General features: G+C 46.6%; 1 protein-coding gene across 3 annotated transcripts in view; it reads right to left on the bottom strand.

The window, feature by feature from the left end:
- Positions 1-26,052, bottom strand: part of LOC147106135 (polyglutamylase complex subunit TTLL1) — a 101,531-nt gene that overhangs the window by 10,552 nt on the left and 64,927 nt on the right. For all 3 annotated transcript variants that reach the window (XM_086008946.1, XM_086008947.1, XM_086008945.1), the window contains exons 7-9: positions 25,557-25,700; positions 16,289-16,375; positions 15,042-15,205 (exon numbers count right to left, since the gene is read on the bottom strand). In XM_086008946.1, the coding sequence (XP_085865072.1) occupies positions 15,042-15,205; positions 16,289-16,375; positions 25,557-25,700 (395 nt within the window). The remainder of the gene's footprint in view (positions 1-15,041; positions 15,206-16,288; positions 16,376-25,556; positions 25,701-26,052) is intronic.

Genomic DNA, 26,052 nt, shown 5'->3' with positions numbered 1-26,052 from the left:
GCCAGGCAGCATCCGTGGAGAGAGAAACAGAGTTAACGTTTCAGGTCTGGGACCCTTCATCAGAACTGGAAAAAGTTGGATATGTAACAGGTTTTTTTTTTATTCATTGATGGGATGTGGGCGTCGCTGGCTAGGCCTGCATTTAGTGCCCATCCCTAATTGCTCTTGAGAAGATGGTGGTGAGCCGCCTTCTTGAACCGCTGCAGTCCATATGGTGTAGGTACACCCACAATGCTGTTAGGAAGGGAGTTCCAGGATTTTGGCCCAGCGACAGTGAAGGAACGGCGATACAGGTCCAAGTCAGGATGGTGTGTGGCTTGGAGGGGAACTTGTATGTGGTGATGTTCCCATGCGTCTGCTGCCCTTGTCCTTCTAAGTGGTAGAGGTCGCGGGTTTGGAAGGTGCTGTTGAAGGAGCTTTGGCGAGTTGCTGCAGTGCATCTTGTAGATGGTACATACTGCAGCCACAGTGCGCCGGTGGTGGAGGGAGTGAATGTTGAAGGTGGTGGATGGAGTGCCAATCAAGCGGGCTGCTTTATCCTGAATGGTGTCGAGCTTCTTGAGTCTTGTTGGAGCTGCACTCATCCAGGCAAGTGGAGAGTATTCCATCACACTCCTGACTTGTGCCTTGTAGATGGTGGAAAGGCTTTGGGGAGTCAGGAGGTGAGACACTTGCCGCAGAATTCCCAGCCTCTGGCCTGCTCTTGTAGCCACAGTATTTATATGGCTGGTCCAGTTCAGTTTCTGATCACTGGTAACCCCCAGGATGTTGATAGTGGGGGATTCAGCGATGGTAATGCCATTGAATGTCAAGGGGAGATGGTTAGAGTCTCGCTTGTTGGAGATGGTCATTGCCTGGCACTTGTGTGGTGCGAATGTTACTTGCCACTTGTCAGCCCAAGTCTGAATGTTGTCCAGGTCTTGCTGCATATGGACACGGACTGCGTCAGTATCTGACGAGTCTCGAATGGTGCTGAACAGTGTGCTATCATCAGCGAACATCCCCACTTCTGACCTTATGATGGAAGGAAGGTCATTGATGAAACAGCTGAAGATGGTTGGGCCTAGGACACTGCCCTGAGGAACTCCTGCAGTGATGTCATGTGATTGAGATGAATGACCTCCAGCAACCACAGCCAACTTCCTTTGTGCTAGGTATGATTCCAACCAATGCAGAGACAGGAGGGCATTGAAGGAATATACTGTGCTTTTGAAAGGCAGGAAAGATAAAATGTTGCAAATGGGAATGGCAAAATCACAGCATGAAAAATGGGGGCAGGGGTTATAGTTTGAAATTGTTGAACTCAATGTTGAGGCCAGAAGGCTTTAAAGTGCCTAATCGAAAGATGAGGTGCTGTTCCTCGAGATTACGTTGAGCTACATTGGAACAATGTAATAGGCCAAGGACAGAGAGATCAGAGTGGGAGTGAAGCGGTGAATTAAAGTGACAGACCGGAAGCTCAGGGTCACCCTTATGGACTGAACGGAGATGTTCCGCAAAGCGGTCGCCCAATCTGCGTTTGGTCTCCCCAATGTAGAGGAGACTGAATCGTGAGCAGCGAATACAGTATACTAAATTGCAAGAAGTACAAGTAAATCGCTGTTTCACCTGGAAAGGGTGTTTGGGGCCCTGGACAGTGGGAAGGGAGGAGATAAAAGGGCATGTGTTGCATCTCCTGCGCTTGCACGGGAAGGTGCCAGGCGAAGGGGAAGAGCTGTTAGGGGTGATTGAGGAGTGGACCAGGGTGTCGCAGAGGGAGCAGTCCCTTCGGAATGCTGAAAGGGGAGGTAAGGGAAAGATGCGTTTGGTGGTGGGATCACGTTGGAGGTGGCGGAAATGGCAGAGGATGATCCGTTAAATGTGGAGGCTGGCTGGTGGGGTGAAAGGTGAAGACAAGGGGAACCCTATCATGGTTCTGGGAGGGAGAGGAAGGGGTGAGAGCAGAAGTGCGGGAAATGGAACGGACACTGTCAAGGGCTGTGTCAACCACAGTAGAGGGGAATCCTCGGTTGAGGAAAAAGGAAGACATGTTGGAAGCACTGGTATGGAAGGTGGCATCATCAGAACAGACACGGCGGAGATGGAGAAACTGGGAGAGTCCTTACAGGAAGTGGGGTGGGAGGAAGTGTAGTCCAGGTAGCTGCGGGAGTCAGTGGGCTTGTAGTGGATGTTTGTTGAAAGCCGATCGCCAGAAATGGAGACGGAGAAGTCAAGGAAGGGAAGAGAAGAGTCGGAGATGGACCATGTGTAGGTGAGGGAAGGGTGGAAATTGGAAGTAAAGTGAATGAACTTATCAAGTTAAGGGCGAGAGCAGGAGACGGCACTGATACAGTCATCGATGTAAGCTCAAGGAACAGCACCTCATCTTTCGATTAGGCACTTTAAAGCCTTCTGGCCTCAACATTGAGTTAAACAATTTCAAACTATAACCCCTGCCCCCATTTTGTATGCTGTACGATTTTGCCATTCCCATTTGCAACATTTTATCTTTCCTGCCTCTTTCAAAAGCACAGTATGTTCCTTCAATGCCCTCCTGTCTCTGCACCTGCTTAATATCGGTTACATATCCAACTTTTTCCAGTTCTGATGAAGGGTCCCAGACCTGAAACGTTAACTCTGTTTCTCTCTCCACGGATGCTGCCTGGCCTGCTGAGTTTTTCCAGCGTTTTCTGTTGTTATTTCAGATTTCTGGCATCCGCAGTATTTTGCTATTATATTGGTGTGGGTGAGTGTCGGACTGTGAGGAGCTGGTGATTGGGGCCTCGGATGGTGTGGGTGAGTGTCGGACTGTGAGGAGGGAGAGGAGCCAGTGATTGGGGCCTCGGATGGTGTGGGTGAGTGTCGGACTGTGAGGAGGGAGAGGAGCCAGTGATTGGGGCCTCGGATGGTGTGGGTGAGTGTCGGACTGTGAGGAGGGAGAGGAGCCAGTGATTGGGGCCTCGGATGGTGTGGGTGAGTGTCGGACTGTGAGGAGGGGGAGGAGCCAGTGATTGGGGCCTCGGATGGTGCGGGTGAGTGTCGGACTGTGAGGAGGGGGTGGAGCCGGTGATTGGGGCCTCGGATGGTGCGGGTGAGTGTCGGACTGTGAGGAGGGAGAGGAGCCGGTGATTGCATCCGGCAGATGTTAAGAACATAAGAACATAAGAAATAGGAGCAGGAGTAGGCCAATCGGCCCCTCGAGCCTGCTCCGCCATTCAATAAGATCATGGCTGATCTGATCCTAACCGCCAATCTACTATCACAGAACCATCTCCTGAATCTAACAGAATTAGACACACGAAATAGGAGCAGGATCAGGCTACACGGCCCCTGGGCCTGCTCCGCTACCCACAGGGTCATGACCAATCCGAACCTAGACTCATGTCCAAATTTCTGCCCGCTCCCCGTAACCCTTAATTCCCTTTACTTCTAGGAACCTGTCTATTTCTGTTTTAAATTTATGTAATGATGTAGCTTCTACAGCTTTTTGGGGCAGCATATTCCATGGACCTACCACCCTCTGAGTGAAGTAGTTCCTCCTCATCTCAGTTTTGAAAGAACAGCGGCCGCATTATTCAGGCAGAAAGTTCTGGCGCTGCTTTTTGCAGATTCAGTTTGCATCAAAATAACAACATTTATGCCACGCTACGCAGCACAACCTACATTTTCCATCCTGGCTGCTTTGCTGTGCTCCCACCCTGTGTGTCCCCGGATTCGGTTTAGAAAATATGGTCACCCTATATTTGTTTAGCTGAGGATTCATCAGTGATTTTGTATTTTTCTAATGTGCATTGTGCTTTGGGTATGATGTGATCGTAAGCAATACATTCCATTATTAGCTGCTATGTATGAGTTATCAGAACCAGGTAAATTTACTAAAAGATAAACGAATTAAATCAGGGAAACCTTTGAAATGATATTAGGCCATGAATATTTCCCTTTGGATCCTCAGGTATTATTGAATAATTTGTAGGGCTACAGTCTTTAACTAAACATATTGGAGAGTCCTATTTCCAGGCACCTCTGGGTAGATGGGAATATTCTAAAGAATGCTTAAGGACCTGCTGTGTCTGTGGGAGTGTAGACTGCTCTCTTTGGAACATGATTCTTATTAATTTCACCAAGTCAATGGTGGTCTTGTGCAGGGGGATGAATTGGCCAAGCGGAGTACTTTGCGGTTTCCTGACATATTGTCATCACTTTCGTCAAATCTTTCTCCCCAGAGGGAGTCTGTGAATGTCTGAAGGAGGAGACCCCTACCATGAAAATGGAGAAGTTGGTGCCCACACCCATGCAAGTTATCTCCTCGTGGAGGGTGTGGAATTCAAAACTGGGTTCATTTCAAATCACTTTCTTGGGTTATGGTTTGGGAGGCCTCCCTATATCTCTCAAAGGAACAATTACACTTTGTTTTGACTGTTCATGAGGGAGTGTAGTTTGAATGGTACCCAGTGCCAACTGACAACAGGGTTGCTTCAGTAGTATTATCCAAAATCATTGCCAAATGCTCTGAGCAAAAGTTTCCCTTTCTGAGGGGAGTCTTGTGTTATGAGATATTTCCCCTCAGTAATATTGTTTGTAGGAATGGAATCAGATTCCATGGGCTCGATTTTGCCAGGCCCGAGGAGGCGGGATTGGAGGTGTGTGAGGTGTTAACATCGCTAAAACTGGCGGGCAGGCCCGATCCCACCTCCAAGCAATTTTCCCACATGCGAATTTTCTGACCCCGTCTCCATCCTGCCTCCAAGAGGTGGGATAGGCCCTTAACAACCAGTTAAGTGCCTCTATAATCCCATTTTGAGAGGCCTTTCTGATTTTAACAGTTTTCCCACGTGCTGCACGCCTCCTCTGAAACACGCCAGTGAAACCTGGCGGCAGCACAAGTGGATTGCTTACTAACAGCTGCAGCTCCACCATTAAAAAGGAGTTTTCACCAATCATCATTTGCAGATGGCAGAACGTTGTTGTCTCAGGTCTGGGGGAACTTTTAACAGGCCTACTCATTGTTGTGGAAGTTTGGAGCCTGACGGCCCATCTCCAGTGGGAAACCCCTCTCCCCACCTTGAATGAGCACTTCCTCAACTGAGGTATATACCAGAAGAATGGGATCCATTTATTTCCTTTCCTCCTGGACATCAGATTCAGACGAAGACCAGCCACGGCAGCAGCAGAACCCTGAACAACAGCAGCACCAACTGCAGGAGCAACAACAGGAGCTCCAAGCTGCTGCTCACCCACCTGAAGCTGCACAGGCCAGAAGGCGCCATCGCGCGACCACATTGCTGCCCGGGGTGCAAGGGACGCACTCATCTTGGCCAGATTTGCTTAGCCTGCACAATCAAACACTTCTGCCTCACACATTCTTATCAGACCATCGACAATGGCCAAGAACCTGCGGATTCCTATCACTCTGACCACCATACTGACAATTGCAAGTTGCCCTAAGCCCTCATAAGAACATAAGAACATAAGAAATAGGAGCAGGAGTAGGCCAATCGGCCCCTGGAGCCTGCTCCACCATTCAATAAGATCATGGCTGATCTGATCCTAACCTCAAATCTTCTATCACTCTCCATCCCACCCGAACCCATGTGATCTCCCGGGAGAGGCGAAAAACCAGATAAAAAACCCAATGGCCAATTTGGGAGAAAAAATCTGGGAAATTCCTCTCCGACCCATCTAGGCGATCGAAACTCTTCCAGGAGATCACTCTGTCCCTATATTTTCTACAGTACTTACCTTCTGTAAAGGCGATCTCCACCCCAGCCAGGAACAGGAATAAAACCATCTCCTGAAATCTAACACAGAATTAGAACACAAGAAGTAGGAGCAGAACCAGGCTACATGGCCCCTGGGCCCGCTCCACTACCCACAGAGCCATGACCATTCCGAACCTAGACTCATGTCCAATTTCCTGCCTGCTCCCCGTAACCCTTAATTCCCGTTACTTCTAGGAAACTATCTATTTCTGTTTTAAATTTATTTAATGATGTAGCTTCCACAGCTTTCTGGGGCAGCAAATTCCACAAACCTACCACCCTCTGAGTGAAGAAGTTTCTCCTCATCTCAGTTTTGAAAGAGCAGCCCCTTATTTTAAGATTATGCCCCCTAGTTCTAGTTTCACCCATCATTGGGAACATCCTCACCGCATCCACCCGATCAAGCCCCTTCACAATCTTATATGTTTCAATAAGATCGCCTCTCATTCTTCTGAACTCCAATGAGTAGAGTCCCAATCTACTCAACCTCTCCTCATATGACCACCCCCTCATCCCCGGGATTAACCGAGTGAACCTTCTTTGTACTGACTTGAGAGCAAGTATGTCTTTTCTTAAGTATGGACACCAAAACTGTATGCAGTATTCCAGGTGCGGTCTCACCAATACCTTGTATAACTGCAGCAATACCTCCCTGTTTTTATATTCTATCCCCCTAGCAATAAAAGCCAACATTCCATTGGCCTTCTTGATCACTTGCTGCACCTGCATACTAACTTTTTGAGTTTCGTGCACCAGGACCCCCAGATCCCTTTGTGCTACAGTACTTTCCAGTTTCTTGCCATTAAGATAATAACTTGCTCTATGATTTTTCCTGCCAAAGTGCATAACCTCACACTTTCCAGTATTGTATTCCATCTGCCAAATCTCTGCCCACTTACTTAGCCTGTCTATGTCACTTTGCAGGTTTTTTATGTCCTCCTCACTCACTACTTTCCCTCCCATCTTTGTATCATCTGCAAACTTTGATATGTTACACTCGGTCCCCTCCTCCAAATCGTTAATATAGATTGTAAAGAGTTGGGAACCCAGCACTGACCCCTGCGGACCACCACTAGTTACTGATTGCCAGTCTGAGAATGAACCATTTATCCCAACTCTCTGCTTTCTGTTAGAGAGCCAATTCTCCACCCATGCCAGAATATTACCCCCAATCCCGTGATTTTTTATCTTGAGCAATAATCTTTTGTGTGGCACCTTGTCAAATGCCTTTTTTGGAAGTCTAAATACACTACGTCCACTGGTTCTCCTTTATCCACCCTGTATGTTACTTCCTCAAAGAACTCGAGCAAATTTGTCAAACATGACTTCCCCTTCATGAAACCATGCTGAGTTTGTCCTATTAAATTATGTTTATCCAAATGTCCCGTTACTGTCTCCTTAATAATGGACTCTAACATTTTACCAACCACAGATGTTAGGCTAACAGGTCTATAGTTTCCAGCCTTCTGCCCACTACCCTTTTTAAATAAGGGTGTTACATTAGCAGTTTTCCAATCTGCCGGGACCTTTGCTGAGTCCAGGGAGTTTTGGAAAATTATTACCAATGCATCCACAATCCCTACCGCCACTTCCCTCAAGACCCTAGGATGTAAGCTATCAGGTCCAGGGGATTTATCCGGCTTAAGTCCCATTATTTTACCAAGTACCACTTCCTTAGTGATTTTAATCGTATTTAGCTCCTCGCCCCCTGTTTGTCCAGTGTTGGAATATTCTTAGTGTCCTCTACCGTAAAGACTGATACAAAATATTTGTTCAGCGTTATTGCCATCTCCATGTTTCCCACCATTAATTTCCCAGTCTCATCCTCTAAGGGACCAACATTTACTTTAGCCACCCTTTTTCTTTTTATATAACTATAGAAACTTTTGCTATCCGTTTTTATATTTTTTGCTAATTTACTTTCATAATCTATCTTCCCTTTCTTAATCAATCTTTTAGTTATTTTTTGCTGTCTTTTAAAGACTTCCCAATCTTCTATCCTCCCACTAGATTTGGCTACCTTATATGCCCTTGTTTTTAGTCGGATACTATCCTTAATTACTTTACTTAGCCACGGATGGCTATCTTTTCTTTTACACCCTTTTTTCCTCAGTGGAATATATATTTTTTGGAAGTTGTAAAATAACTCCTTAAATGTACACCACTGATCATGTACCGTCTTACCCTTTAATCTATTTTCCCAGTCCACTCTAATCAATTCCGCTCTCATACCTTCATAGCCTCCTTTATTCAAGCTCAGCACGCTTGTTTGAGATCCAACCTTCTCACCCTCTACTTGAATATGGAATTCAACCATGTTATGGTCACTCATTCCAAGGGGATCCTTTACTAGGACATTTTTAATTAATCATGTCTCGTTACACAGGACCAGATCTAAGGTTGCTTGCCCCCTGGTCGGTTCAGTTACATACTGCTCAAGAAACCCATCCCTAATACACTCAATGAACTCATCCTCAAGGCTGCTCTGCCCAGTTTGATTTGTCCAGTTAATATGATAGTTAAAATCCCCCATAATTATAGATGTTCCCTTATTACAAGCCTCAACTATTTCCTGATTAATACTCCGTCCAACAGAGTTGCAACTGTTCGGAGGCCTATAGACTACGCCCACTAGTGTTTTTTTCCCCTTATTATTCCTTATCTCTACCCAAACTGTTTCACTATCCTGCTCCTTTGACCCAATATCATTTCTCTGCATTATAGTGATTCCTTCCTTTATTAACATAGCCACCCCACCTCCCCTCCCTTCCTGCCTGTCCTTCCTGATTGTTAAATAACCTGGTATGTTTAATTCCCAGTCATGGTGACCCTGCAGCCATGTTTCTGTAATGGCCACAAGATCATACCCATATGTAGTTATTTGTGCCGTTAACTCATTCATTTTGTTACGAATGCTACGTGCATTCAGATAAAGAACTTTCAAATATGTTTTGTGACACTTAGTTCCTGTTTTTTCCCCTTTTACTACTTTACCTTTTACTCCATACCTTCTGTCCCTTCCTGACACGTTCTGTTTTTTAATTTCCCCACTGCTACCTAAGTCTATGACCTTCTCCGTTGTCATTTCTGTTATTTGCTCTCTAGAAACCTCCCCCCAACTAATTAGTTTAAAGCCCTCTCTACAGCCCTAGTTATATGATTCGCCAGGACTCTAGTCCCAGCACTGGCCAAGTGGAGTCCGTCCCAGCGGAACAGCTCCCTCCTGTCCCAGTACTGGTGCCAGTGTCCCTAGAAGCAAAACCCATTTCTCCCACACCAGTCTTTGAGCCACGCATTTAACTCTTTAATTTTATTTATCCTAGCCAAATTCGCTCGTGGCTCAGGTAATAACCCAGAGATTATTACCCTTGAGGTTCTGTTTTTTAATTTGACCCCTAGCTGCTCATACTCCTTTAACAGAACCTTCTTCCTTGTCCTATCTACGTCGTTTGTACCAACATGGACCACGACAACTGGATCCTCCCCTCCCCCTCCCCCTCCCACTCCAAGTTTCTTTCCAGCCCAGAAGAGATGTCCTTAACCCTGGCAGGCAACACAGCCTTCGGGACTCCCGCTCTTGACTGCAGAGAACCCTATGTATCCCCCTAATGATACTATCCCCTACCACTACAACATTTCTTTTTACTCCCTCCACTTGAATGGCCCCCTGCACCACGGTGCTGTGGCCAGGTTGCTCATCCTCCCTGCAGTCCCCGCTCCTGCCCTCACAGGGAGTAAGAACCTCAATCCTGCTTGACAAGAGCAAGGGCTGCGGCTCCTTCAACACTACATCCTGGATCCCTGTACCTTCCTCACTCGTAGTCACACCGTCCTGTCTCTGACCACGGACTACATCTGCAGTAATTAATTTCATAGGTGTGACCACCTCCTGAAACATAGAGTCCAGGAACTTCTCCCCCTCCCTGATGTGTCGCAGTGTCTGAAGCTCGGTCTCAAGCTCTTTAACATGGAGCTTGAGTTCCTCTAGCAGCAAACACTTATCGCAAATGTAATCACCGTGAGCCTCAATGGGGTCCACCAGCTCCCACATTTCGCAACAGTGACACATCACCTGTTCACCCATATCTGTGTAATTAATTAAATTTCTTATTATTAGTTATGAAGACCCTCTGCCCCGATATAGATGATAATATTACACCACTATTTAATAGGACTTACCAACTTAAAGGTATAGAAGAGAAGGAAGAGAACCTACCAACCAGTTGATCACCAACCTCCCTCGTGGAAGCTGTCTGGGGGACCTATCCGGTTGAATTGTCTCACTGCTCCACGTCCGCAGTGTTGGATTAGCCTGAGAGGGGGAAGCAAAACAGAGCAACAAGCACCCCCTCACCTCCAACTTACCCGAACTCTGCCACTTACCAAACTCTACTTACACTCAATGCGACCGCACTCAGCGCTACCGCACTAAGCCCGCCCCTTTTTATACCCGGATTCTACTTCCGGTTTCAACTCCCCAACAGCTTAATTTACTCTAAAAAATTCAACTTACTTCAAATAATTCACTTTTTTACTCACTAAAATTCAGTAAATGCACTTAAAAGACTTTTTCTGCCACTTAGCAAAGTCTGCTTAAACGCAATGCGATTGCCCTCAATGTGGAAGTCCCATTTGCGAAATGACACACGCCACAGCTGCAACAGTTTGCCATCAGAATTTTTTATGACAATAAGCAAGTGATGGCATTTTAAAAATAAACACAACATTACACCCAAGACTACCCTTGTGACTACTTGTGCATTATCTTCCTCTTACACATGCTCCTACGTGGTGCTTCCCCTGTGGCTTCAGCAGATGTGGAGTCCCCTTGCTCACTTTCTTGCTGCTCCTGTCTCGACACCTTTGGCGGGCTTCCTCTGGGGTTGTGAACCTGTGAGGGATCGGTAACAGTCTTCTGCTCCTGCGGTTGTGCAGGGGCTGAGATGCAGATCTCAGTTGGGTGGGGACTCTGGTGGGGCTCTGACCGAGGGCTCTGCAGTGGCATGGTCGTGTGAGCGCTTGGAGAGGAGCCCCCACTTCCTTGTTGTACGCCACCAACATCCCTCTCATGGGTCAGCCCCACTTCAGAGCTAGTAAGTGGCTTGACAGCACCTTGCTGCAATTCAGGGGGGCCATGAGGACCCGTTTCTGTACTGGAAGTCCTACTCCCGAGGACTTGCCTGAAGGTCTGGTTTGTTTGCTCAATAGCTGACCATCGCTCCTCAAGAGATGTCAGTCTATTCTGAACTATGACCATGTTTTCACGACCCTGGCGACTAAGCTCCTCCATGGTCGTAGCCATCCTGTCCTCTACGGTAGCCATCCTTTCCACGGAGGTTGCCATCCTTTCTGTAGTGATGCGTTCATGCACCGACACCTCCACAAAGGCTCTGCTCATGTTAGCGATGGACTCCTCCATTCGCTCCACACTCTCAGCGACCCTGGAGACAAAACCTGCCAGAGACTCCTGCACCTCTTCCTGGAGTTCCAGCACTGCTCTTCTGGATGGACCCGGAGGCAGAGGGTCGACATGCAGCTGAGCCGAGCTGGCAGAGTCCTGCGCCCTCCGACTGGGACTCTCCACTGCTGTCCCTGTCTCCACCATCTGCTGATGCTCACTTGTGAGCTGTGATACACCAGGTGACAACACTGCACTATCTTGCGAAGGTCCCACCGAGGTGTGAGTGTCTGCGCTGGTGCTGGGTGCGCTGAATTCTGCTGACGCTGCGCCCTCAGAGGTTGCAGCTTCCTCTGAGGAGTCTGGAGGCTCAGGCTGTACCTCCTGGATAGTGGGGACGGGTGCTTGCGATGGTCCTGTGGGGGAGTAAAGGAAAGAGTCAGAGATGTGAGGCCAAGGTTACGTGCACATTGCATATTGCAGATGATCAAAAGTCAATTTGTTAGAGCATCAGAATCATTATCAGTGACTCATGCAATGTCAATGAGAGAGATGATAAACTACTCTGTCACCAGCTTGCTCTGATGTACCCGTCTGTCCGTCCCCCACTTGCGCATCCTCCTCCACTCCCACGATCTCCAGGGACGACTCCTCCCAAGGTGTGAGCTGGGCTACTGAGGGTGGCCCTCCTCCTGTCCTCGCTCTTTCCCTCTTATTGTGAGCTCTCTTTTCCTGCAATGAGGGAGACAAGTGGAGTTTGAGTGAGAATGAAGGAGTGAGTGTAGAGAATCCATATCATTGATGGTTAGAAGGAGACAAAGATGGAGTGAGGTGGCAAGACCAAGGGCCCTCCCTGTGTGTTGTAAGTTGTTTTCATAGCATCACAGAGTGTGAGGGCTGCATAGTCAAATAGTTAGGTGAATGTGACCATAGAGAGAGGGAATGGGTAAGGGTGCAGGGATGTCAGTGTCAAGTGGGATGTGGAGGAAGAGGTTGTCAAAGCTGAGTGCTGGTGAGGAGAGGCAATGGGGATCAGATTGAGGGTGATGGGAAAGTCATACTCACTTTTCCAGTGTGCAGAAGGTCATGAAACCTCTTCCTGCACTGCAGCCAGGTTCTGCGGCACATAGACAAAGAGCTGACCTCCTGGGCCACTTGCATCCACACAGCTTTTGTCTGCTGGGGAGGCTTCTTCCTCCCTGAGGAAGGGAGGAGCACCTCCTTATTTCCTCTTGCTCCCTCCACCAGAGCTTGCAGGGCGGCGTCATCGAACCTGGGTGCAGACTTTGGCCTACTGCAGGACATATTGGCTGGAGGAATCTATCACAGCAAAGGGTTTGCAGTCTGCAGAAGAAGCAAGGCTGCTTGCAGGCCTTAAATCCACCAGCACTGATGACATCATCGGAGGCGACTTTCAGGATGGAAAGACTAAGTGGGCCAGGGGTTCCCACACGCTGGAAATCAATTGCCCAATTAGGTGAAAAATCGCACATTTTTCCCACATCAAATTGGAGTCGGGTGGCTAACAAGAAAAGCGGCTGACATGCCCCCAGCCCGCCCCAATGGCAAAATCGAGCCCCATATGTCTGTCTACAACATGCAGCTCTATTTCTCACCACTACCTTTGATTACATGGCCACCACCTAATATTGGCCAACCAGAAGCCATCCTGATTGGCTCCCACCAAAAACGCCACACCCTAGCCCCAAATTCTGCCGCTTCTCTGGCTCAGGCTGAGCTCAACTGTGTGCAACCTCAGTGCCCTGTTTTACTCTGAGCAGTGCTTCAAATCCCACATGTTATCCATACCAAGACTGTCTGTTTCCACCTCCATAACATTGCTGATCTCTACCTTTACCACACACCTACTGCCACTGATACTTTCAGCCATGCCTTCATCACATCAACTCCCAAGTACTCTTCCTAGCAACCTCCCAAGTTCCATCCTACATAAACTATAATTCATTCAAAACTCTGCTGCCCACACTAGCTCCACTTTCGCCCCTTTGCACTGGCTTCCTTCCCCAAACTCATTGGGGGAAAAATTCAGTTGGTTGCGCCACCCGTTAGCACCTTAAGAGGGCGCTAAGTGGGACGCAAACCAACTGGCGCCCGGGCGCGGCACTGCCCATGCCTCCCGCCAAATTCAGCGGGAGGTTAGTGGTGGCGCTAACCGTTAGTGCTGCGCCGCTGGCGATGACATCATCGGTGTGCATAGCGCCCCACTCACGCCCTGGCCGTGATCTTCGGGAGCGCCCCCTGATTTACCACCGGACGCTATGTCCGACAGGGTCAGGGTGGCGTACCTGCAGCCGGGGAGGTGCAAATTAAAGGCGAGGTGCGGGGCGGCCATTTTTGTTGTTGGCCGCCTGCCAGCACCTACCTGCGCTCCCGTCCCCGGCCTCCGGAACCCCCCCACACCCCCCCGCGGAGTGCCGGCTGCTCTCCAAGAGCCCGGCACTTCTCTTGAGTGCCGGGCTCTTTTGCCTGCACTCCCGATCCCCGGGGGCCCAGCTGGGCCCCAGATCACGCTGCACAAGGCCCCTCCCCTTTAAGACGGGGAGGAAGGCCTGCAATACCGCAGAGCGACATGCCGCTGCGCTGCGGCACGTAGCGCCACGATATTCACTCGCAGCGCCCCAAGAGGGAGGCGGGGCGCCTCCAGTAGCCCCCCGCTTCCCTTTGGGGCGCAACCAACCAATTTCTGGCGCGGGGGCACTAATTTTTCCGGGCGGCAAAGTTAGCGCACCAAACGGGGCTATACTGAATTTCTCCCCATTAAATTCAAAGTATTTGTCCTGATTTATAAATTCCTTTATGATCTCACCCCCTCCCTATCTGTGCAACCTTCAACAGCCCTACATGTCAGCACGTGTCGTCTGCTCCTCTGATTCTGGACTCCTTTGCATTCCCCCTCCCATCTTTCCATCTTTGGCTATTTTGGCCTCATATTCTGGCATGTTCTCACTAAACGCTACCTCTCTCCCATCCTTCAAAGGCATCCTCAAAACTCACCTCTTTGACCATGTCTCTGGTCACTCTTCCTAACCCTTTTCCCCTACTTGGGATTCATTTTCTCCTCTGTGAAGTACTTTGTATATTTTACTATGTTAAAGGTGCTATATAAATACAAGTTGTGGCAGCTTCCTCCTTGGAAGGATCAGATGTAATTTGCCTCTGGTTTTAGATTAAACTCAGTGCCTGTCAGTGCTGCCATTCCTTCAGTGCCAATCAAATGTTGATGTTCTCTCAATGCCAGTTGGTATCAATGAATTCCTAATACGCAGGGGTTTAAAAGCATCTTCAGCACTGGTCAGTGGTGGATCTATTTCAATGTTGTCTGACATTAATGTGTGCAAGTCCTAACTGGACATGGATATATTTTGTAGTCTTACTGTCATTGCATATCTTGTTTGAAATAATACAGGAAGTATAATTCAGCTGTTCATGAACTCAAGGCAAATTTGGCAAGTCACAGTATCATGATTAGACCTTGTCCCAAGCTTTTGTTGATTAATGGAGCAAATAAGCTTTAGCTAGGAGCAAGTAAGCTTTAGCTAGGAGAAAATGAACTAGTGCATTTGGCGTAGGTCCTGGGGCTTTATATGATTTAGGAAGAGGCGATCACATGTTGCATCACCTATTTGCAGCATCAAGACAGCTTTTTCATGTGACTGCTTTCCCCAGAACCTATCAAGCTGGGCAATACTCTTATTGTGTATAGTGGATGCAAAATAAAGAAGAAATAGCAATTGGCTTGAATTTATTTTCATGGTATATCTCAAGGGGTATAAAACTGGACTATTCTGTATTTTCTCTGGAAAAATTTTGTGACAATTATGATTTCATTAACTTTTTTATTTAAGAAACCGTAAGGTTTAGATTATAATTTATGAATAACTTACAGGATGACATAATTTCCAAGAGCCTCTTTGGAAGGATTTTTGTTGAACTTGCAATCTGGGATGTCACCATTAGGCGCAACAATATTCAACGTGTCATTGATGAGATTGTATTTCATGATTCGGTCATTAGCTGTGCTGGATGCCAGTGAAGGAGAAGCATTAACCTACATCGGGGAGAATTGATTTTACAAGAATGGAAATATTTGGAACATATAAACTTAATCTGCATGAAACTACTGATTGTTGATAACAGTCCTCCCCCCTTCCCTCATGCTTACAAGGGGATCTTCTTTCATCCCTCTTTTGAAGCTAATGACTCATGTAAGAGCACAGTTACATGGGCAATAAGATACATCCCCTATTTTGGTTACTATTCTTTATGAGTAATGATGCCCCGTCCTTCTTCAAAATGGCGACGAGATCCATCTGAACAGATAGAGTCTCAGTTTAACATTTCATTGATAAATGTCACTTCTGACAATGCAGCACTTCATTAGTACTCCATGGAAGTGTCAGCCTAGATTATGGCCCCGAATTTCCACGGCCCCAGTGGTACACTCCCGGCATAAGTCGTCCAGGAGTGCAGCAGAGAGGGTGGGAAATCAGCTGGGATCTGGATATGTTGAGTCCCAATCCAGGGCACAGCTTTCCATTGAGACCTGTTTGGGAAAGAACCTCCGCCCGCCCCAAACATGGCTCATGATATCGAAGTAGATGGGGCCAAGGGAGAGAATTCCCTGGCCTCTCTAACGCTGAGCAACCTGGAGGTCAGAATGAAGCCAGTATACAGCAGCAGACGTAGGGCCCACATGAGGTCTAGGCCTGTGTCTTGTCCTGGATCTCCTTTAAAATCCTGGCAGCAGTATGCTTTTCAAACCCTTTGTAAAGAGGGCCAATCGGGGCAATCAAATGGCTGATGACACCGCCAACCTAAAAAGTGGCTTGCCAGCACCACTTTTCACATGTTTTTCCTCAGTGAGTGCCCAATATGCACCCACAGTAATGTGGGTATCCACCATTGGCCTGGTAATTAGATGAGCTGGATGTTCAAGTGGGGTCAGGAGCAAAGGCCTGCTCCACTGTGGTTCCAATGGTGGAGCGGGGCCAAGATTTTTTGACTCCATTATATACACTTATTATTCAATATTATTATCTTTTTTCTAAAACTGAATTAAGCAGTTAACAACAGCAGTTATAAATCACTGAATTACATAAATGTCAATCTTCAGTTATTCAATGCCGTTTACCTCAATGAGCCAAGGCTTCAATGTACTATCAATGATAATGTCATAACCATAACATTCAAAGCAGTGTTTGTCATTGGTCATCACTGGCTGCAAAAACAAGAAGGATAAAATGTACAGATGAAATGTCACAATCTGCATGAATGTTAAAATGAAGCAAGGACTTTTAAATGGATGACGATTCAAACAGAAGATAATTTTTGTCCCTTGTGCAATGCTTATTATTAAATGGACATTGCTTCTATGTGCAATACAATGACTATTTAATACAAGACGATAACAAGTACTGTACTGGAGATATCACAATGCTTTTGTGCAAAATGATTAAAACACTCAAACATTCCTCTTCAGAAACACTGACATTTGAAAGCCTTTGAGTTAATCCCTCACAATGAGACCATAATATATTTTAATCACTTCATTAAATACCACAAATGTAAAAAGATAACAAAAAAGTACATTTCAAGGTGACATATAATCATTAATGCAAATGATTCTTTGCTTCAAACAATTTTCTGTAATTTAATGATTATGGATGGATAAGCTTCAGCTCCTGACTTGGCATGGTTTTGTTATATAGAGCTAAATGAATGCTTATTCAACTAGAAAAAAATAGTTGAACCTAATATAACAACAAATCTGTGATATCACATTCAGTTTTCTTTCTCTGGTAAAATTTAGTTCCTTTTTGCTTTATTTTTCCATTTTTTCTCCAACTATCCTTATTTTTCTTTTCCCTCGTAGCTAAAACATTGGGGTTTCATTTGCTGTGTGTACAAGTGGTAATTGTACATGAAAGTGCAGCAATTTTGTGAGCTGATGTTATGGGAGCAGACACAAAATCTACAAATTTGCTCTGGGAGTATACAAGTCTAACCCAGTGTTAATTGTTTTTTTTTGCTCTTTAAGCACTTGTTACACAGCAAAGTTTAACAAAAGTGTCAAAGCAGAATCTTTCCACAAGCACAGCAGAATGGGTGAAGTGTCAAGTGTTGGTAAAGAACGAGCAGAGTTAACAGGAGACTGCAGCTTGGGAGATTTGAGGGCATAAGAAGCTGACCATTAGGACTTGTTATTGCCCAATACAGTGTCAGTACGGTCGAGAAAACAGAATACTAGGTTGGCTCCTGATAGACATGGGTTACCAGGCGAAATGATGACAACTCCCTTATCCCCGAAGACTACCACAATTTGCATTCAGAAGACAAAAATATAATAGAAAATAATCACACTGTTGATGCAAAGGAATTGAGGTCTACATTTCAAGGTGGAAAAAAGTCTGGTTTCAACACACTTGCAAAAACAATTAGGATGACCATGAGGTGAGATTCAGAGATGTTCTAGCAATGCAATAGATTCAGCTTCCAACAGTGGCATATAGAAACAGAGGAACAGGACCGTGCTTCTTAAGTTGCACCCAGTTCCTTGTTAGCTCATGGCTTTGGGCAAGAGACAGAAAAATTATCCCAATGCTTGCAGGGCTCCACAATTGTAATAGGACAGGCTATGTCTGTGTTTTGTATCCCGGAATTTCCTCATAACCTCTCTTTTGTGCTCCACTTCCAGGAAGTTATTGAATAAATTCAGATGAACAGTACTCCTCTGTGAAACTATTCTGCCAAATATGGCTAACATCTGCAAACTCCTTGGATAGCAATTGGTACCAATGTAAGGTAATTATCAGCAATACCCATATATAGCACTGTTAGATAATTGAGAGTGATCCTAACTGTGGCTCTTTTCTTCAAATCGTCACATTCTTTCTTACATCCCTTTTAAGTGTAGCATTTATCTCCCACATGGTTACCTCCCATGACTCTATAGGTTGCCTTTTCAACCCATAGAAGTCTTTTAGCTGTTTCCTCATGCCATCCACAATAACTTCATTAGTCTTAATCTCATCAATGCTCCTTCTTGGTTTACTGACTTGGAATTACTCTTCAGTGATGTGAGTAGAGATGAAGTGTGAATGAGTTTTAAATTTGAGTGTCATAACTGGGAATCCAAAGTGGGCTGCTGAAAATTCACTTTTTCTTTATTACCCCCACCACCTCCCCCTTTTTTCTCTCCTTTTGTCCTGTTGGGATACATTTCCACAGGTAACACCAGACTTCTGGGTACCTTGTCCAAGTGGCCTTTCTTTAATTGTAAGCCAAGACAGCGAGTATAAATCATCTATTCCATTTCTTGGTGGGTGGGAGGGAGGACTACAGCTGAGCTCAGTATCAACACAGAAGCACTTTGCAGCAGGAGTAATTGCTCTGCAATCAGAACCACAAATAACCTAATTCCAGCCATTTCTAGATAAACCTTCTGAGGATCCAATCTATTTTGGGAAAGAAGCATGATCCAATTAGAATCTCAATTTCACTCTTAAAATAAAGTACAGGTATTTAAAATAAACTTGATAAGATAAGCTATTCAATTTTGGGGGAAATATTGGAAGATTTTTTTACATATTGATATAAAAATGAGTATCAATTGATTAGAACAACAAAACAATTTGGGAAGATAAATCTAAATGTAATATTTATTGCAAGTTTATAAATAATCCAGAAAATTACAATTTAAGAAGAGAAACATGTGGCCCTGATCTTGACTGGGACAAGTTTTCCGAGCGGGAGGTGTGCAGGATTTGTGGTCGGGCCCGCACACTGTGGAGTTTTAACTCCTGTGTCTTTTTTTTCCAGCAGGTGCCCTGCCCGGAAGCCAGCCTGAATGACAGGCTTGGCTCCCTGTTAAGCGGGGAATGCTCCAGTGGAGCAGGTAGGGAGCCTGCGGCTTGGGTAGTGATAGCACGGGGGTCCGATCCTGGGTGGGAGGGGGGAGGTGATCCTGGAGGGGGGTGGTCAACAATTCTGGGGAGGAGTCGGCGATTCTGGAAAGGGAGGGGGGGCGGCGATCCTGGAAAGTGGAGGGGATACTTACCTCTTCCATGCAGCAGTCTTCGCCTCCCTTTAGTTGCAGGGCCCGGGAAACCCAGCCGCCAGGGTTAAACCTGGAAGACAGATAAAATCTGAGGCACGCAGCCTTATTGTAATATTTAAATGACCAACCCACCTCCTGGGAGCGGGTTGGTTGCCTGCCCCCCATGCCGGGTCCCGCCTCCGTTAAAACTGAAAGTTGGCAGGTTTGAGGTGGCTTGGGCGAGTTTTAAAATTTTCACATCCCACCTGATCCAAACCTGTAGTGTCCGTGTAGGTAAAGACACTGAAGACAGGAGTTGGTTCATAGGTATTTACTAAGCAAGTCTGGGGGGGGTTTCTAAAGGATATACACAATACACAGGCTTATATAGCCAAGTGCAATTACCGGCATTACGCACACCACCACAATTCCTCCCCTTCTAGCTAACTAGTACATCATATTTTAAGTAATTATTAATTACATGTTATATGCAAAATAATATACATTGCTGTATTAATTAATTAATTATAAGTTAGTCTCTCAGGAGGCTTCCTGACTCGGTCCGGATAACGCCTCGGGGGTGTAGTAGTTTCTGGTGGTGTAGTAGGTTCTTCTGGCAAGGCTGATTCGGCTTGAAGGCCAGTGTCGGGTTCATCGGGTCTCCAGTATCACCGGATCGGAGGTAGATATGGGTATCTCTACTTCATCGTTAGATGTATAGAGTGGTGGTGTAGGTTGTCCCTTTTCGGATGACTTGATGATTTGGTCAGCATGGCGCCTTATTATGCTGTCTCCGATGTCCACGGTATACATCAGTGGTCCTAATCGTGTGCAGATAGTTCCAGGCTGCCATTTCTCGGTACGGTAGTCCCGGGCCAAAACCGGTTGGCCTATCTGGAAGGCCCTAGTTGGCCTTTCATTCATGCCCTGAAACTGCCGGTTCTCCACGTCCCTTCGGATGTTGGGCTTGACCAAATCCAGCCGGCATCTTAGGTTTCTATTGTAGAACATCATGGCGGGAGTTTGGTTAGTAACCATATGTGTTGCATTCCTATACGCAAATAAGAAGTTATCCACCTTGTGCTGAAGTTTTATGTCTTCATTACCCATGGCCTTGATGGCCTTCTTGAAGGTCTGGACAAACCTTTCAGCCAATCCATTGGTGGCGGGATGGTATGGGGCGGATGTGTAGTGCTTTACCCCATTGTTCTTTTAAGAACTTTCTGAATTCTTCGGACACAAATTGCGGTCCATTATCAGAACATATCTGCTCCGGCAGCCCATTCCTGGCAAATATGGTCCTTAATACTATGATGGTTTTTTCCGTGGTGGTGGAGGACATCTTTATTACCTCCGGCCACTTGGAGTGTGCATCAACTGCGATTAAGAACATTGCGTCCATAAATGGACCAGCAAAGTCGATGTGCACCCTTTGCCAGGGAGATGAGGGCCACTCCCATGGATGTAGAGGGGCCTGTGGCAGAGCATTTTGGACCTTCTGGCATCCTAGGCAGCTCTTGGTCATGTCTTCGATGTCTCCATCGATACCTGGCCACCATACAAACGCCCTAGCTAGGTTCTTCATTTTCACTCCACCCAGATGCCCCTCGTGAAGCTCCTTTAGCACTTTATCCTGGAGTTTGGGTGGAATCACCACTCTGGATCCACACATCAAGGTTCCTCGGCACACTGACAGCTGTTCTCTTCTTTGCGAGAATGCTGGCAACAGTGGTTCGCCATGTGCTGGCCATCCCTTCACTGTTAAATCGTAGACCCGTGAGAGAGTAGGGTCATTTCTTGTCTCCCTTTCAATGGCAGAATTTGTCACCGGTAGACATTCCACTATGGTAGAGTGGAATATCTCTACTGGGTCTACTGTAGGTGCCTCTTCTATCGTTGGCAACGGTAGGCGTGATAAACCGTCAGCATTCCCATGCTGTTTTGACCCTTTGTATTCAATGTTGTATTGGTGTGCCCCTAGAAAAAGGGACCACCTCTGTAGTCTTTGTGCCGTCATAATGGGGACACCTTTTTTAGGGTTGAATATGGAGATGAGGGGTTGATGGTCAGTCAGCAAGGTAAATTTTTGTCCGTGTAGGTAATGGTTGAATTTCTTCACTCCCCATACCAGGCTGAGTGCTTCCCTGTCTATCTGGGCATAGTTACGCTCAGCTGAGTTCAATGAGCGTGACGCAAAAGGTATCGGCCGTTCCGAGCCATCAGGGAATCTATGGGACAATACCGCTCCTATGCCGTAAGGGGATGCATCGCACGCCAGTCTGATTGGTAGTGATGGGTTGTAATGAGCCAAAATTTTCTCGGATGTGATTAAGTCTTTACATTTATGGAAGGCACGTTTACAGTCTTCGTTCCATTTCCAAATCACTCCTGTCTGTAGAAGATCATTAAGAGGGTGTAGAATAGTTGATAAGTTTGGTAAAAATTTATGATAGTAATTTATTAATCCCAGGAATGACCTTAATTGTGAAACATTTTCAGGTGCTGGGGCTTTTATAACTGCTTCAATTTTTTCAGGTGACTTATGCAACCCTTCCTTATTAATTATGTGGCCACAATATGATATCTGATTTTGGAAAAATTCGCACTTGGGGCGATTTGCTCGTAGGCCCCGTTCTTTCAGCCTAGTGAGCACCTGCTCCAAATTGGTAAGGTGCTCGTTGTCGTTTTCTCCTGTTATAAGGATGTCGTCTAGGTAGCATTGAGTCCCCGGAATCCCTTGCAGGACTTGCTCCATAGCTCTTTGCCAGATAGCTGGAGCTGATGCTATTCCAAAAACCAGTCGATTGTACTGGTACAGGCCTTTGTGTGTGTTTATTGTGAGATACTTTTTAGAGGTCTCCTCAACCTCCATCTGTAGATATGCCTGTGCCAAGTCAATTTTTGTGAAACGTTTCCCTCCGGATAGTGAGGCGAAAATATCTTCTATCCTCGGAAGAGGATACTGTACCGTGTGAAGGACCGGGTTTACAGTCACCTTAAAGTCCCCACAGATGCGAATTTTTTTCTGTTCCTCAGAGTTATTTTTCAATGTTTTTTTCATGACTGGAACGATGGGTGTTGCCCATTCGCTCCAATCTATTTTGGATAATACGCCTGCCTTTTCCAAATTCTTCAGCTCTGCCTCGACTGCCGGACATATTGCGTATGGCACCGGTCTTGCCTTAAAAATTTTTGGAATTGCTGTATCTTCCACTTTTATTGAGGCGGTGATGCCTTTCAAGGTTCCTAGTTTCTCTTGAAGAACTTGAATCGTTCCGCTATCAGCAGCGGTGTTGGGTTTAAATGCTCCTGCAGGGTATCAACAATTTCTTTAAAAGTCTTGTCCTTTGGTTTGGCTGGAGTGATTAAATTTCGTAACAGCCCGTATGTCTTCGCGCCCATTAAGTTCAGAAGTACTGAAGCTTTTTTTTCATCGGTTATTCCATTTGCAGTGCAATAAACCTCTACTCTTTCCACGTATGTGGTCCAATCTTCTATTTCGCCATCAAAAGCCTCAATATTACCAGATTTAGGCATTTCAGAAAAGATATGGCGCTTCCCGCGCTTTTTTTTTCCTTCTCTCTGTAGCAACGATATGGCGCTTCCCGCGCTTTCCCGCCGCTGCTACCGATAACAACGCTGTTTTACTGTGGTTTCCGTTTATTCACTGTTGGAGACTCGTTCCCGACGGAGGTCTAAACGCTGACCTGCTTGCCGCGCCGGCCGTCTCTCGAGTGCACCCTCCCAGTCCGTTATTGCTTGCCTCCGATTTCGCTGCCTGTCTCAGCTGTAGAGCCCGCCGCTGGAGCTCCAGCCTGACGCCCAGGAAGGATTAGCGCAGTACCTGTCACCAGCTTGGCCAGCTGGTGAAACCACAGTTTCTCTTACTTCCTTGAGTCTTCTGGACGCTGGAGGAATCGATGTCCTTGAGGTGCTGCCGAATTGCAGGTAAGTCCGTTTCCACTTCGTCGCCACTGTAGTGTCCGTGTAGGTAAAGACACTGAAGACAGGAGTTGGTTCATAGGTATTTACTAAGCAAGTCTGGGGGGGGTTTCTAAAGGATATACACAATACACAGGCTTATATAGCCAAGTGGCAATTACCGGCATTACGCACACCTGGGGCTCTTAAAGGCACATACACCATAATTGCTCTTAAAGGCACATACACCACAAAACCCACCCATTTTTGGGGGTTAAAATCCTCCCACAGAGTTGGTTATGTACTAAGTGTCCTTTTTAATGTTTTCGGCCGGAATTTTGCGGGTCAGTGGGCGCGATCGGTGGCGGGTAGGGTGGGAAAGTGTTTTTTTTTCCTCAGCGGGTCGGGACCCCGCTGTGAACCCGCCGCCACACACCCTTCCTGATGTCGGGACTGTCAGCGCTGAGCAGACCTGACAGACAGCGACGAGCGACCCAATTCAACTAATTAGTGGCTTGTTTAGAGCCACTTAAGAATGATTTTCAGCTTATCTTTTTCATTTGACAGCTTGCCCATGGGGTCCACGCTGGTCCTGGACGACGCCAGTCAAGCTGAAGTGGGAGTTCCGTGGCCATTGCTCCAGCTGATTCCTTGACAGCTTCACATGTAAAGTAAAAGCTCCCACCTTACAGAGAAATCTTCCCTCAGCCACAAGCTCTTCCTCACTGCATTTCCACAACAAATTTACCATGCTGCAAATCTTTACACAAGTCTCCATCCCATTCTGACCTAATTACCTCTCTCACCATTGATAGATCGCTTCTGTCATCTCTACTTCACCTGCCATCTATTCCATCAGCATGGTGCCCTTTATACTCTCTCACCTTGGTCCTCAGAATCCCACCACGATCAGCCCCAACACCAGCAGCACCAACCACACCAGCAACATCAACAACAACACCAACCTTCTCCGCAATCAACTGATGCTGCACAGGACAGGGGGCATCAGCACCCGAGCACATTGCTGCCCGGGAGGCCAGGGATGACCTCACCATGGCCAGATTTACTTCACTTGATGCTGTACACCCTGGCTGCCACATGATGCGCCAGGTTGGCACAACCCCACACCAACACCATAAAGCATCCCTACAATGCCCAAGCCATTCCTTTCACACTCATGACCATTGCAGGGGTACCGTTATGTCTCACCATTCATTGCCACTCACTAAGCCACACAAATCTGTCCAAGAATGCAAAGTGTTGAAAATAAAGGTTTCAATGTTTGATATCACATTAACAGAAACTTTACATGAACATTGCATAAGACACCCAAGTGCCTACCCTTGTGTGTTGTTAGTTGGTATGATTGCACTAGGATGAGGGTGAGTGTGAGGGGTGGCTAGTGAGATGGGGATGTGATAATATAGATAGATAGAGAGGGATGGGTGGAGGTGCAAGGTAAGTTGGTGTGAGTAAGGATGTGCAGGAGTAGGGTAGGGAAGGCAGAGTGATGGGGATGTGATGAGAGGCACAGCAGGATGAGGTTGAGTGTGGCTTTGTACTAATGTTTCATGATCTTCTGAGATAATTGAAACATTTGTGGCACTGCGCCCAGGTCCTCCTGACCACATCCCTGCTTGTGCCTTCCTCTACAATGTGCAGCCAGGCTGTGTTGATCTCCTGGGGAGATCTCTTCTGCCCATGGGAAGAGAAGAGGACCTCCCTGCGTTCTGTGACTCCCTCCATAAGCATATGGAGGGAGTCATGGGAGAGCTTGAGTACAGCCCTGTGCCTTTGTGCAGTGCTTATCAGTGTTTGCAGCACCTCAATGCTGTAGAACACCGACAGCACAAATGTCAAAATTAATTTGGCCATGGTCCCTTTAAGGAAACCAGCTGATGACGCGTCATCAAATGACGTCACCAGACTCACTTCCTCTAATTGTCTGGGAAACGTGCCGGGCGGGCTTAACAAGTCCAATCAATGGGAAGTCATTCTACACAGCGGGATGGAGCCAGCAGCGGTGTCAGGACCCGCCACCGACATCGCCTGTCATGGACCCGCCAAGGTTAGTAAAATCCCGGCCTTTGAGTCTACCAATAGTGTTATATTAATACAAGTCAGTCCTTCCTGCCTTCCTTCCTTTCTTTCCTTCCTTCTTTTGCATCTTTCATTTTCTTCTTTTAATTTAACAGAACTGGATCCAGCACTGCCTCCTTCCATGTTAGACTAAAAACATAGGCCACAATTTCCCCTACCTGGGCGGGTCTGTGGCGGGCGAGGTCGCTGGCCATTTCACAGAGTGGGATGGAGCCAGCAGTGGGGTCGACATCGCCCGCCACGGACCCGCTGAGTTAAGGAAAATCCCGGCCGTCATTTCACAGCTTTCACAGCTACCTGTTTCCTGCTCTGAATAGTCACTAAATGTCAAAGTTATACTCACAGCTACAGCTTTGAGTGATTGTACAATCATCCAGTGAATTTCATCAAACAGTCTATCAGTGACCTTCTTTCCCCGTGTGCTCTCCAGGTAGAGTTTCAAATTTTCCACAGTCCACTTCCCACCATGAATGGGATTGTAGTCATCCTTTAAAAAATAGAAGAGGAACATAATTTAAAAGTTTTCTGTCGGTGCTCACAGTAAGAGTTCAAAATAGCTCCCAATGAAAATGAATCTCTGTCACAAAATTAGCCATAATTTGCCACTACTTGACACCAAATTAGTAGTTGCATTCAGAGAAGCCAATGATGGTGGTATGGGAAAAGGAATGCTCACTGTGAAGCAGGGATAGTCTTCTGAAGTTGGGTTAAAGCACAGTGTAAGAGAACTTTTTGTTCCATCTCATCCATGCTGCATCTTACATCAGGGCAAAAAATGGAAAACTGATGTTGTTCTCTGTTATGTGTGTTCCTCACTTTCATCAGCACAAAGTTCAGCA

The sequence above is a fragment of the Somniosus microcephalus genome, chromosome 16, assembly GCF_052327205.1.
Source record: "Somniosus microcephalus isolate GS21.2 chromosome 16, FLI_Smic_1.0, whole genome shotgun sequence".
Lineage (NCBI taxonomy): Eukaryota > Metazoa > Chordata > Chondrichthyes > Squaliformes > Somniosidae > Somniosus > Somniosus microcephalus.
This window is presented reverse-complemented; position numbering and strand designations above follow the sequence as displayed.